The sequence below is a fragment of the Schistocerca serialis genome, chromosome 1, assembly GCF_023864345.2.
Source record: "Schistocerca serialis cubense isolate TAMUIC-IGC-003099 chromosome 1, iqSchSeri2.2, whole genome shotgun sequence".
NCBI classification, from domain to species: Eukaryota; Metazoa; Arthropoda; class Insecta; order Orthoptera; family Acrididae; genus Schistocerca; species Schistocerca serialis.
In genome coordinates, this window is record NC_064638.1 from 877,537,578 (window position 1) to 877,550,109 (window position 12,532).

Genomic DNA, 12,532 nt, shown 5'->3' on the forward strand with positions numbered 1-12,532 from the left:
ATAATCTTTCGTAATGATTTTCTTATTTAGGTTTTACTTATAGTGGACAGTCCACCTCCGTAGCATAGCAGGAGTGTTACTGCCTACCACGCAGGGGCCCTAGGTTTGATTCCCAGCAGGGGACTGGGTGTTGTGTGTCCATCATCATCATTGACTCGCAAGTCGCCGATGTGGCCTCACCTAAAAAGGACTTGCAATACTGTGGCCGAACTTCCCGAATGGGGCCTCCCGGCCAACGATGTCACACGATCATTTCCATTTTTATAGTGAATGCCAAGCAATAGTGCAGAATTAGCATGCAGTAAGGAGAAGAGCCAAGAATTCATCAAATCAATAACCTCATGTCTGCAATCAAATGACTGTGGGAAACAAGAGTTTGTTTAATGTCTGCTCAGCTTCCACTGAGCAGCAACTTGAGGATATTGAAAAGTCAGTTTCTTTCTTTTATTTTTTTTCTCTCTCTCTCCCTCTCCCCCTCCCCCTCCCTCTCCCTCCCTCTCTTTTTAAGTTAACTTTTGAACAAGGAATGTGAGGTTGCGTTTTATTTGTGATGTCAGTTGTGTTCTAGTGAGGAAGCCAGAGTAATGTCACATACGGGAAAACATTGTCAAACGTGGAAAATATTTTGTGTAAGGGGCATTCAAATGAAATCTGGTCACTATTGTAAAGTAACGCTAATGATTTTATTAACTCAAAAATGTAGTTGTACAAAGTACACACAATCAAAAATAGTCACCGAAATTGTTGGCACGTTTATCCCTTTGCGACACCAGCCAGTTGATTCCATCCTTGAAGAAGCTAGTAGGCTACTGTCGGATCCAGGCCTGGACCCAGTCACACACTTCATTGTCCATTACAAATCAATATCCGTGAATAGCTTGTTTTAGAGGTCCAAACACATGAAAGTCACATGGAGAAATATTGGAACTATTCAGTGGATGTTACAGCAGTTGCTCACCAAAACTGCTGCAACATCGTCTTCAACGCATTGGCCGTATGTGGGTGGGCATTATCACGTGGGAGGATAATGCCATTGAACAACATGCCTTGGCGTATCGATTTGATGGCTCGTCGAAGGTTCTGTGAAGTGGTTTGATGACGTTGGGCATTGTGTTTCATCACCTGTGACAATATGCAACAGAAAGCCGTATTCCTCCTCGTGATAACATTGCACTTGACTCAAAGACAAGTTCATGTGTTGATGCATTATGGTGTGGGCAGTGCCTATGCTAATACCCAGTAACCGATGGATCTTGTCCATGATGATTCCGCGGTTGTCCAAAACTAAAGCATTCACTTCTGCAACCATTTCTGGTGTGATGACATGACGAGTGGTCCAGGATGAACATCATCTTCCAGTGTCTCGCGCCCCTCAAGGAATTGTTTGTGCCATTCCATAACACTTGAACAACTCAGACTGTGCTCACCGTACACAGCCTTCATCAGTCGATACATTTCACGGCCTCCAACTCCCTCCACCACCAAAAATCGAAGCACTCCTCGTGACCACCTTCTCTTCAGCGTGAAACCACACTGGCGCTATGCAACATCAGATGGTGTGCATGCGTCAATCTCTCTACCAATAGATGGCGCCACCATTCCCGCAATTATGTGGCGCCACCTTACGTGTAAGGAAAAGGTAGATGCACAGACCGTATTTCATTTGAGTGAACCTCATAACAAAAGGAAAATGCACTCAAGGAAACTAGTAAATTTTGAGACAGAATTGTTAAGATTTAAATCTTTGTGGGCATTGTTTCAGCGACATTAAGTAGAATGGTCAGAAACAGTCTGAAAAAGCTAGGTTTTCAGACTGTTTCTGATCACCCTGAATATCTAGATGTTTTCTTCTTTAAGTGTAAATAATCCTTGCTTATGCTAATTGTGACAGGCATCATGGTATAAAAAAAGATTACTAATGTCACCATTCTGTCTGTTAAATCTTAACTCTGTGCTGAGTGGGCAGATGCAAAGGGTTGGGTTGTGTGGGAGGAAGAGACCAAACAGCGAGTCATCGGTCTCATTGGATTAGGGAAGGATGGGAAAGGAAGTCAACTTGCCCTTTCAAAGGAACCATCTGGAGCGATTTAGGGAAATCACGGAAAACCTAATTCAGGATGGTCGGACGCGGGATTAACCGTCGTCCTCCCAAATGCGAGTCCAATGTGCTAACCACTGCACCACCTCGCTTGGTGGGATGCGAAGAACAGTGTCACTCCATATTATTCAATTCTCATTTTCCATATGTCGTACAAAATTTTCCATAGGTTGTGCAAAACCACTTATTCCTTTGCTTAATCAGCAGCATTTTTCTGTTGGGAAGTGTTGCACATACATCAGTTATAATTTATGTGACATAGCTGTTATGCAATTCTACTATGTCTTAATTTCTTATCGATACAGAGTGAGGAGTTAATGGCACAGAAGAAGCTGCGTACTGAAGTGATCCAGTTGGAGGATGTCCTAGCACAACTTCGAAAAGAATATGAGATGTTACGGATTGAATTTGAGCAAAATTTGGCAGCGAATGAACAGACTGGCCCGATAAATCGCGAGATGCGTCACCTAATTACTTCACTTCAAAACCACAATCAACAACTCAAAGGTGAAGTTCACCGTTACAAGCGCAAATACAAGGAAGCCAATGCAGAGATACCAAAGGCAAGTAGTCCCTCAAATGTCATGATATTACAAGTAAATATAAACAAAACTAATGTCTATTTTTTAAAATAGTAAAAATTCATTTGTTTGAAAATGATTGTTAGTAGTGTAATTAAACAGCCTACTTCAGTTGTTAGATATAATTATATCCTGTCTTTTATCAGTTTGGCAATTTCTTGGCTGGGTAATCATCTAATTTTAAGAAGGTCAAGAGTTTTATGTGTTACATTATTTATTGTATTTGCATATGGTTACAATTGCACACCAGTAAATATGAAAGAAACGCTGCCCTAGTGGTATGGAGAAGAGTAACGCTTAGTAATGAAATGGTTTGTTTACAGTATTTGTCTTGCCTTCTAAATATTGTGCTCACTGATAAAACAGGGTAGAAAATACTGTTAAAAATCTGTCTTCATTTTTATTTTTCCTTTTATTCCAACATGGCTATTACAGCTTTCATGTCATACCAAGAAATGTGTATCTGATTTTCTAAAAAACCATTTTCTACAATCCTATGTTGAATCAGTTGCATTTTCTGTGTTTTCAATGCCATATTTTGGTTTAACAAGATACTGCTTTATTGTCTTGTCATTCTTACCACTGACACTCTCACTGACATAAATCACTTAGTTAAAACTTGGTATTAATTTTTGTTATTGCATGTTGTATGCATCTTTCTCATAATTTTTGCTCACACATATTGTCAGCCATAGTTTAAAATACTGTATCACACAAATTTGTTTTTGCCTCACAAAGCTATGTTTTTAAGCTATTTCATTGCTGTATCCCTTGCAACTTTATGAAAATTTGATCAAGTTTCATAACATAGGAAATCCAAAACCAGATATAAAAGTTTCAGTAGCTGTCTGGTTTATAGTTTCACCATCTATACCATGACAGTGGTTTGCTTTTGCTGGAACACTCAGTTACAATTGTAAGACACTGAGGTTTGCCAGCAGTCTCTCTCCTTGCAGCACCACAGGAGAGTATGTTGTTCATTTGTCAATTATTGTATGAGCTTCTTCCTAGAAGTGTCTTTTTTTGTCTACTTGTGTGCTTAGTTGTTTAATTATTGTGTGTTTGTGTAGGTGCACTCTTGCATTTGGGTAACGGTTTGGTGTGTAATTCTGCCAACTTTAGTACAGATACAGACTGTGATTTTTGTATTTGGATGTAAGCCAAGTTGGTGAACCTTCACTCCCATTTCCAGATGGTGCTGGAATCTGTGATGCAGCTTGAAGCTGGTACCAATGAGCACCACTTTGTGGGGTGGGGAGGGGGGGGGGGGGCGTTCCTTGACTTAGGGGTCCGAGGGACTTCCAGCCCACCACACGTGTCACCAGTCAGTCCGCTACTGTGGCCACCCTTATTAATGCATGCACTGAGGTTTACCGCTCACCAGTGGTAAAGTAAGAGGTTGTCATAAGGTGTGGCAGGCAGCGAAGGACTTTCTGTGCGGCCAATTGAAAGGTCTTCCTGGTTCAGCAGCACACACAATGACATGCTAGGCCTCTTGACAACAGACGATCCTGAGCAAATAGGGAGCATCATGGCAGATTGGTGATCACGAGATTGTTGTAACGAGACTGGATACGGTAACATCCAAACCCACCAAAAATAAAATCGAAATATATCTACTTAAAAAAGCAGGTAAAAACTCTCTTGATGACTGCTTGAGAACTGAAAAGTACCCATTACATTTTGGTCAGACAGTAAATCATACAAATTCAAAGGCCATCAATTAGACTAACAACCTGGTGATTACAATTATGAACAACTCGAATTTGAACATAGAAAATGTTGTGGGGAAGGATCACCAAAAACTGTGTTTTATTGGCAGGACATTTAGAAGACACTACTGGTCTACTAAAGAGACTGCATACACAACACTTGCCCATCCTCTGCTAGAGTATTGCCATGCTGTATGGCATCCTTACTAGACAGCATTGATGAAAGACATACATTCATTCCAAAAAAGAGTAGTTCTTTCTGTATTATCACAAAATGGGAGAAATTGTTGCAGTACGGTATGAGAGTTGGGGTGGCAATCATTAAAACAAAGGTGTTACTCTTTGTGGCAAGATCTTTTCACAAAATTTCAATCACCCACTTTCTTCTCTGAATGCAAAAATAGTTTGTTGATGTTCATCTATGATCACAATAATAAGAGAAATCAGAACTCACACTGAAAGATTTAGATATTTGTTTTTCCCACAGCCTTGGAGAGTGGGACAGTTGAGAGTGCCAGTAAATTGCAAAGTAGTCATGTGAATGTAGATGTTTTTTGTAACTCAAGTAATAACAGAAATGAGAAAACTCATGATATATGAATAGTATATTGCATCAACGTGTTGTTCTTGTGCCTTGAAATTTTCACTATGTGGCAGAATGGGCACTGATTTGAAACTTCAGGCACACAATTTGAATCTACCTGGAAGTTTCAAAGTTCCTTATGCCCTAAAAAGTTCTTTGCATCATTGTGCAACTGTGTTTACTCATCCATTGAGGATTTAATAAATTTTTTGCTGCATCAGAATTACTTGTAATTGCAGTAATTGCATTGGATACTTGGTTGGTATTTCTGGATCCACGTAAATTCTTAGTGCAGGGTAGAAAGAGCACAGTCCTTTTCAGGTATCATATAACAAGTATGTTGTGAGTGAGTTCATTGTTCGCATCAAGTGTGCTATTTTTAAAAATATAGTGATACACACACACACACACACACACACACACACACACACACACACACACACAGTTCCACCAGAACAGCCCAAAGTACTCTTCAAACTCATTCTGGAAGGTTCTTGTGTGATTAAGCAGTATGTTAACCCTTTCATTGTGGGCACACATACAAATACTGCTATGCCATTCACCAGGTGTTGTGGATGTGTGTGTGCATGTTGCTTGGATTTTTTCTATAGTGCCATGGACATCTGAATGTGTCCTTAGCCACCAGCTTCTCACTGCTGTGGATGAGTTACTGCCATATCACGGTGAATTAAGAAGTTTAGAGTATATTTATACAACGAAGTACCTCATTGTGTAGTATCATTTGCAGAAAACCTCATTTTGATATCGTGTTTATAAGATATAACAATTGTTATGACCATGTGATTCGTGATGCACAAGAATGTGAATGGGTGTATCGTGTGCGACTGTCCTTCAGATGTAAAACCCAATAACTCAAGAACAAAATGAGATATAGTCCTCCTCTCAATTTCTTATACACAAATATTCCGCACGTCCAGGGCCTCGCTGCGATGGAGCATTTCCTTTCTCGCAGATCACCTGCCACCCTACCTAAAACCTCTTTCCTCATTACCTTAGCCAGCTTCATCCTGAGCCACAACTTCTTCACTTTTGAAGGCCAGACATACCAACAATTAAAGGGAACAGCCATGGGTACCAGGATGGCCCCCTCGTACGCCAACCTATTCATGGGTCGCCTAGAGGAAGCCTTCTTGGTTACCCAGGCCTGCCAACCCAAAGTTTGGTACAGATTTGTTGATGACATCTTCATGATCTGGACTCACAGTGAAGAAGAACTCCAGAATTTCCTCTCCAACCTCAACTCCTTTGGTTCCATCAGATTCACCTGGTCCTACTCCAAATCCCACGCCACTTTCCTTGACGTTGACCTCCATCTGTCCAATGGCCAGCTTCACACGTCCATCCACATCAAACCCACCAACAAGCAACAGTACCTGCATTATGACAGCTGCCACCCATTCCACATCAAACGGTCCCTTCCCTACAGCCTAGGTCTTCGTGGCAAACGAATCTGCTCCAGTCCTGAATTCCTGAACCATTACACCAACAACCTGACAACAGCTTTCGCATCCCGTAACTACCCTCCTGACCTGGTACAGAAGCAAATAACCAGAGCCACTTCCTCATCCCCTCAAACCAAGAACCTCCTACAGAAGAACCACAAAAGTGCCCCACTTGTGACAGGATACTTTCCGGGACTGGACCAGACTCTAAATGTGGCTCTCCAGCAGGGATACGACTTCCTCAAATCCTGCCCTGAAATGAGATCCATCCTTCATGAAATCCTCCCCACTCCACCAAGAGTGTCTTTCCGCCGTCCACCTAACCTTCGTAACCTGTTAGTTCATCCCTATGAAATCCCCAAACCACCTTCCCTACCCTCTGGCTCCTACCCTTGTAACCACCCCCGGTGTAAAACCTGTCCCATGCACCCTCCCACCACCACCTACTCCAGTCCTGTAACCCGGAAGGTGTATACGATCAAAGGCAGAGCCACGTGTGAAAGCACCCACGTGATTTACCAACTGACCTGCCTACACTGTGATGCATTCTCTGTGGGAATGACCAGCAACAAACTGTCCATTCGCATGAATGGACACAGGCAGACAGTGTTTGTTGGTAATGAGGATCACCCTGTGGCTAAACATGCCTTGGTGCACGGCCAGCACATCTTGGCACAGTGTTACACCGTCCGGGTTATCTGGATACTTCCCACCAACACCAACCTATCCGAACTCCGGAGATGGGAACTTGCTCTTCAATATATCCTCTCTTCCCGTTACCCACCAGGCCTCAATCTCCGCTAATTTCAAGTTGCTGCCACTCATACCTAAGCTGTCATTGAACATCATCTTTGCCTCTGCACTTCCGCCTCGACTGACATCTCTGCCCAAACTCTTTGTCTTTAAATATGTCTGCTTGTGTCTGTATATGTGTGGATGGATATGTGTGTGTGTGCGAGTGTATACCCGTCCTTTTTTCCCCCTAAGGTAAGTCTTTCCGCTCCCGGGATTGGAATGATTCCTTACCCTCTCCCTTAAAACCCACATCCTTTCGTCTCTCCCTCTCCTTCCCTCTTTCCTGACGAAGCAACCGTTTGTTGCGAAAGCTAGAATTTTGTGTGTGTGTTTGTGTTTGTTTGTGTGTCTATCGACCTGCCAGCACTTGTGTTTGGTAAGTCACATCATCTTTGTTTTTTGAATAACAATAAGAAATGCAATTCTTTGTGGAATAAAGGTATCAGGTTGTGAGATGTGGAAAAAGCAGATTTTTTCACATAATAGCTTTCTTAAAAATCAGATGGTATTTATTTCACATCAGCCAGTATGCCTTTCCTCGGCTCAGGCACCAGCATTTTGTGAGCAGTACAGCCATAACAAAAGCAGCATCAGCATGGAATGCAAAGAGCTTGTTTGTAGCAGCAAAAAGCATTAAAGGTACTAAATGTCACTTCAGTCAGAAATTTGTAACTTGTGGCAAATAGTCAATAAACTATGCAAAATATGTGTAGCATGATATTTATGAATTATTTTGCAAGTAGGTGGCATCAAGTGCTGTTGTGCAACACACTGAAGTGCCATGTGCTACAAACTGAAAAAAGAAGAAAAGAAAAATGTGTTTTCATACATGATGGAAATGCATTAGTGCTGGGATTGTTGTTAGTGGTACAGTTTTGTAACTATTTTCATGTAATACACTGTAACAGATCTAGTTAAAATAGTTTGGTAGAGTGTCAACTACATCTACATATGTGAAATATGTGATATGAAATGTGATTTATTAATTTCCTTACATACAGTTTTCATATCATTTGATTTGATGTATAGAAGACATGTCAGGTTTTATGAGAAGAACATTTTTGGGAGAATTATAAAAGTTGACGATATTTTGTATACATTTCTGAGGTACAGCAATGCACATAGTTATTATAGTTTTTAGTACACAAAAATAAAACACGTAATTCCCTTGTCCAAACCGTGAAAATGTCTCCAATGAATACAATAATACCAATTTTCCACCAAAAAAGTAAAGAGCAATCTTTTCAGTGAACCAAGTTCCATGTTAAATGTAGTACTACCTTTTATTGCCTTGTACATTTTTAACCCTGTGTATTCTGGGTTTCGGAAGTTTGAAATTCTCTCTGTCAAGTGTATGTACGAAAATTAACACCTCATGGTTATATGTAAAGGGAAGGTGTGGATAGTATTTTTAAATTTTTTAGCAACGTTTGACAGAATACCCATTGTTTGGCAACAAAAGTGACCATAATTATTATCTTTTGTGATACTGGGAGCTCATGACATTTGCTGAATTTCCCCAGAAGATTTATGCAACAGCAGTTGACTGACTTAGAGGAACAGTGATCTTTCTGGTGTCTTATGTTTGTGGCACCTGACAAAATATGCATTGCAAATGCATTCTTTATTCTTATTTTACAGCTGAAAAAGGAAGTTGAGGATCTTACTGTGAAGTTGGGGCAACAAGCATCACAGGAAATGAAGGAAGGTTCCATCCTGGAGTCATCTTGTAAGGAAGAGGATACGGGCTGCATACAGAATGCTGTGCAGATCAAGGAAGAGCCAGGAATTACGTCAGGGAAAGAGGGAGCAGAAGAAGAACCAGAGGTATGTTAATACATAATGTAATTAAGTGTCTGTTAATTTGTACATTGCTCTGAAATTTGAGGAGTGAATTTTGTGTTGTATTGACAAATAGTTAATTGTTCCTTTGTAGAAATGAATGATGTATTATTGCTTGTGAACTGATAGAGTACTATGTTTATAAAAGTAGGGAATTTTATGTTGTTGGTGTTGGACGAAGTGTGTGCATTCACTTATGGAATGTGGATCTTCTTACCAGGAGAGTGAGTCTTGAATAATTTTATGGAAAATACATAAAACAAAAACAAAACAAAACAAAAAGTTTAAGCAGGTAAAGTTGTGTAATAAACACATGGAATAAAGAAAGAACAATCTGATCTAACAAAGTTTTCTGAGTATGATACCACGTCACTATATTAAAAAACTATACTGGAGAAACCAACATTTTGGCCATGTTTGCAGTGGTCTTGTTCTGGGTTTAGACCCTTCTTTTATGTCAACTGCCTCTAGCAGTGGAGGACTACACAGTTATATGATCTAACAAAGTGCACAATATTTTGGGAATAAATTGAAGATCTAGCCAGGAGTCTGAAATCTATTAATTGTTGAATATTGCAAAATAATGCAGACTGACAGAATTAGTGAACAAATTAAAATTCCAAAAGAATTTGATTTGTGGTGAAAACAAATTATATTTTAATGCAATTCTATGTGGTCTTCAGTTGTATATTGTGTCATCAATTAGTACCACAGGAAATAATCAGGGAAGGTATATTCTGAGAATGAGATGCTCTCATACATTAACAAGAAGTGTAAAGATTTGTGATCTCCAATTTTACATGTCTAAGAAAAGCAAAAGTGTGACATATATACAGTGTTTCCCTTTAACAACAACAACAACTGGATCAAGACGTGAATGCTATTGAAGTCTGCAAGGATTCTACACGGTCCACATTTTGCCTGTTACTATAGTCACTAAGATGAATATGTACCGTCTTACTCATCCGGAGATCATTGGTGCTGGATATTAAGGTTTTTGATAATGTCAACCGATTACTGAGTGTACATTATAACAAGGGAGGTATGAGCGATTTCCTATTTCTTAACTTTTTTCAGTTCGCTGATTGCACAGTGATAACCAACAACAGAGCTCCTTAGTGAAGAAAGACAGTGAAATGACTTACCTACTAGATGGAAAGAACACACAGGCAATACTGATCTGTATGGGCATGGGGAATATGCTAAATAAACATTGTATTGTTTTTTGCCCAACCGGTAGTGCAGGTTGAAACGGCCACTGTAATTTTAGGACTGCCAAATATTTCTCTAAGGACTGTTGTTCCAAGGACATTCTGCTACTGAAGTTGTTCATTGACAAGATTCTCATTCATGTCAAATGAGAATCCGTGCAATGTGATTCATGTTCTGGTTGGAAAGGACATAAATCTGCTTACAATTAAGAGATTTAAGAGACTTTCGTGAGGACTCTGGTGTGATGAGAACTGCATGAACTGGCATTGTCAGTTCCAAATACACTTTGCTGTTACACTAACAACAGTGACAGGTTTCAACAGTGCTGTTTGTATGGAATATTAGGAATTTACAGCATTACTACAGAACTCCTGTACCTCTTCTTCATCATTTTTAGCCCTTGAGTGAAGGTAAGAGAGAAACAAGCATTGCAGATTGTTGTACTCTAGACCAGGGGTTCCCAACAAAATTTTCTCGAGGACCCCCTTATTGAGCATGATTGGTACCTAGTAATATCACTGTATCAAGTACCTAAAAAAAGCTAAATTAACAGTCTCGTTTTAACGAGCTACATTTTAATCAGCGGTCCATTTTTAACTACGCAAACCGTAGCTTGTGCGAAAAACAATGTTTCATAAACACTGTTGTTTTAATACGGAATATTGAATATGTAAAGAACATGGTCTGTGAAAGCACTGGCAATAAATTAACAATGGCTGATTGTCATCTGAAATGCGAGTTTCTGTGGAAAGTGACTGTGAGTTGTCAGCTGCAAAGAGGCAGTGCGCGCAGTCTAATGGCATACAGATTTGCACTAGTGTGTGCTAGTGTCAGTTGGCTCTAGGAAGACACTAGACACAGAAGTTAGTGTTCGCTAAAGCTCTGCTCATGCAGGAAGCAGCCAAAACAAAAAAAATCTGTTATCATACGAAATATAGTTAATATATTTTTTGTTCTAATAGCATCTTGCGGACCCCTGGGGGTCCATGATTTCTGTTAAATTTGGTGCATCCAGTGATCCATGTGAGAGATGGAGAGTATAAGACAGTTATGAAGGAAGTTCCAGGCTAGCTAAGTTTGGAAACCATGTGAAATTTGCACTTCTGTCTCAGCATACAGGAGTGTAATACTGTTTCTAATCCAGATACACCAATGAAAGTTATATCATTGAAAAACTAAGGATGGGACCCTACGTCGATATGCAACGTGATGGGTTTCTAAGAGTATCTATTACTGGGAGAGTGTATGTCCTTACAGTTTGTGTCACTGGAACCAGCCTTGTGAGAATGTTACTTCTTCTGTAATACGTGTCTCATTTGGATGGAAGCATTAATGATGCAGATGATCCTTGTTGGACAAAAGACCGACCTGTTCTACATTTGTTACCTCATAAGATCCTATTTGTTACCTCATAAGATCCTAGATGTATGCAACCACCAGTGCAGACAACAGATCCATGTATGTCTGTTAATATCATTTTATTCACCATAGCACCCAACCCTGCTCACTAATGAAGTGAAATATGTCTTCAATAATATGTGTTATACAATGAAGCTTAAGGTTATCTGGAATCTACTTTATATTCTTGCAGTGTTGCTTCAGCTTGACAGTGTCTTTATCATGTTGAAAAGCTGATGTGAACTGCAAGACACATGAAGGAATATTTCCTTTCCACTACTGAAACAACTGTCATGGTGTCGGAAGTATGGTTTTCATGATGCCACTTGAGGCTAGCAAGCATAGCTAATCTCTTTACAGTCCATGCAACCATCTCACAACCACCATTCGAGGTGGCAGAGCAGTTGGCGTGCTGGACTCATATTCAGGAGGATGATGGTTTAAATCCTTATGCAGCCATCCAGGTTTAGGTTTTCCAAGATTTCCCTAAATCATCCAGGCATATGCCGGGATGGTTCCTGTGAAAGGGACACAGCTCATTCTTTCACAATCATGGTACGTGCTCTGTCTCTAGTGACTATGCTGTCATCAGGACTTTAATCCCTAATCCTCCTTTCTTCCTTCCTTGCATCACAAGGTCCTTTACCATGGGATTTAGCAAAAAAATGCCATTGTTCCTGATGTTAGGGCAGATACATGAAATTCTTTCTACTTTTGGAATGCTTCCATGTGCATGGGGCATGCATGCACGTGCACGCCCCCCTCCCCGTTTTTTACACACACACACACACACACACACACACACACACACACACACACAAAGTTGTGTTGGAGGTAGTCAGATATCT

At 40.2% G+C, this 12,532-nt stretch overlaps 1 protein-coding gene across 4 annotated transcripts in view; it reads left to right on the plus strand.

Moving 5' to 3' along the window:
* LOC126410738 (E3 ubiquitin-protein ligase Bre1) overlaps positions 1–12,532 on the plus strand; it is a 284,197-nt gene that overhangs the window by 138,190 nt on the left and 133,475 nt on the right. For all 4 annotated transcript variants that reach the window (XM_050081311.1, XM_050081312.1, XM_050081315.1 and 1 more), the window contains exons 9-10: positions 2,404–2,661; positions 8,874–9,059. In XM_050081311.1, the coding sequence (XP_049937268.1) occupies positions 2,404–2,661; positions 8,874–9,059 (444 nt within the window). The remainder of the gene's footprint in view (positions 1–2,403; positions 2,662–8,873; positions 9,060–12,532) is intronic.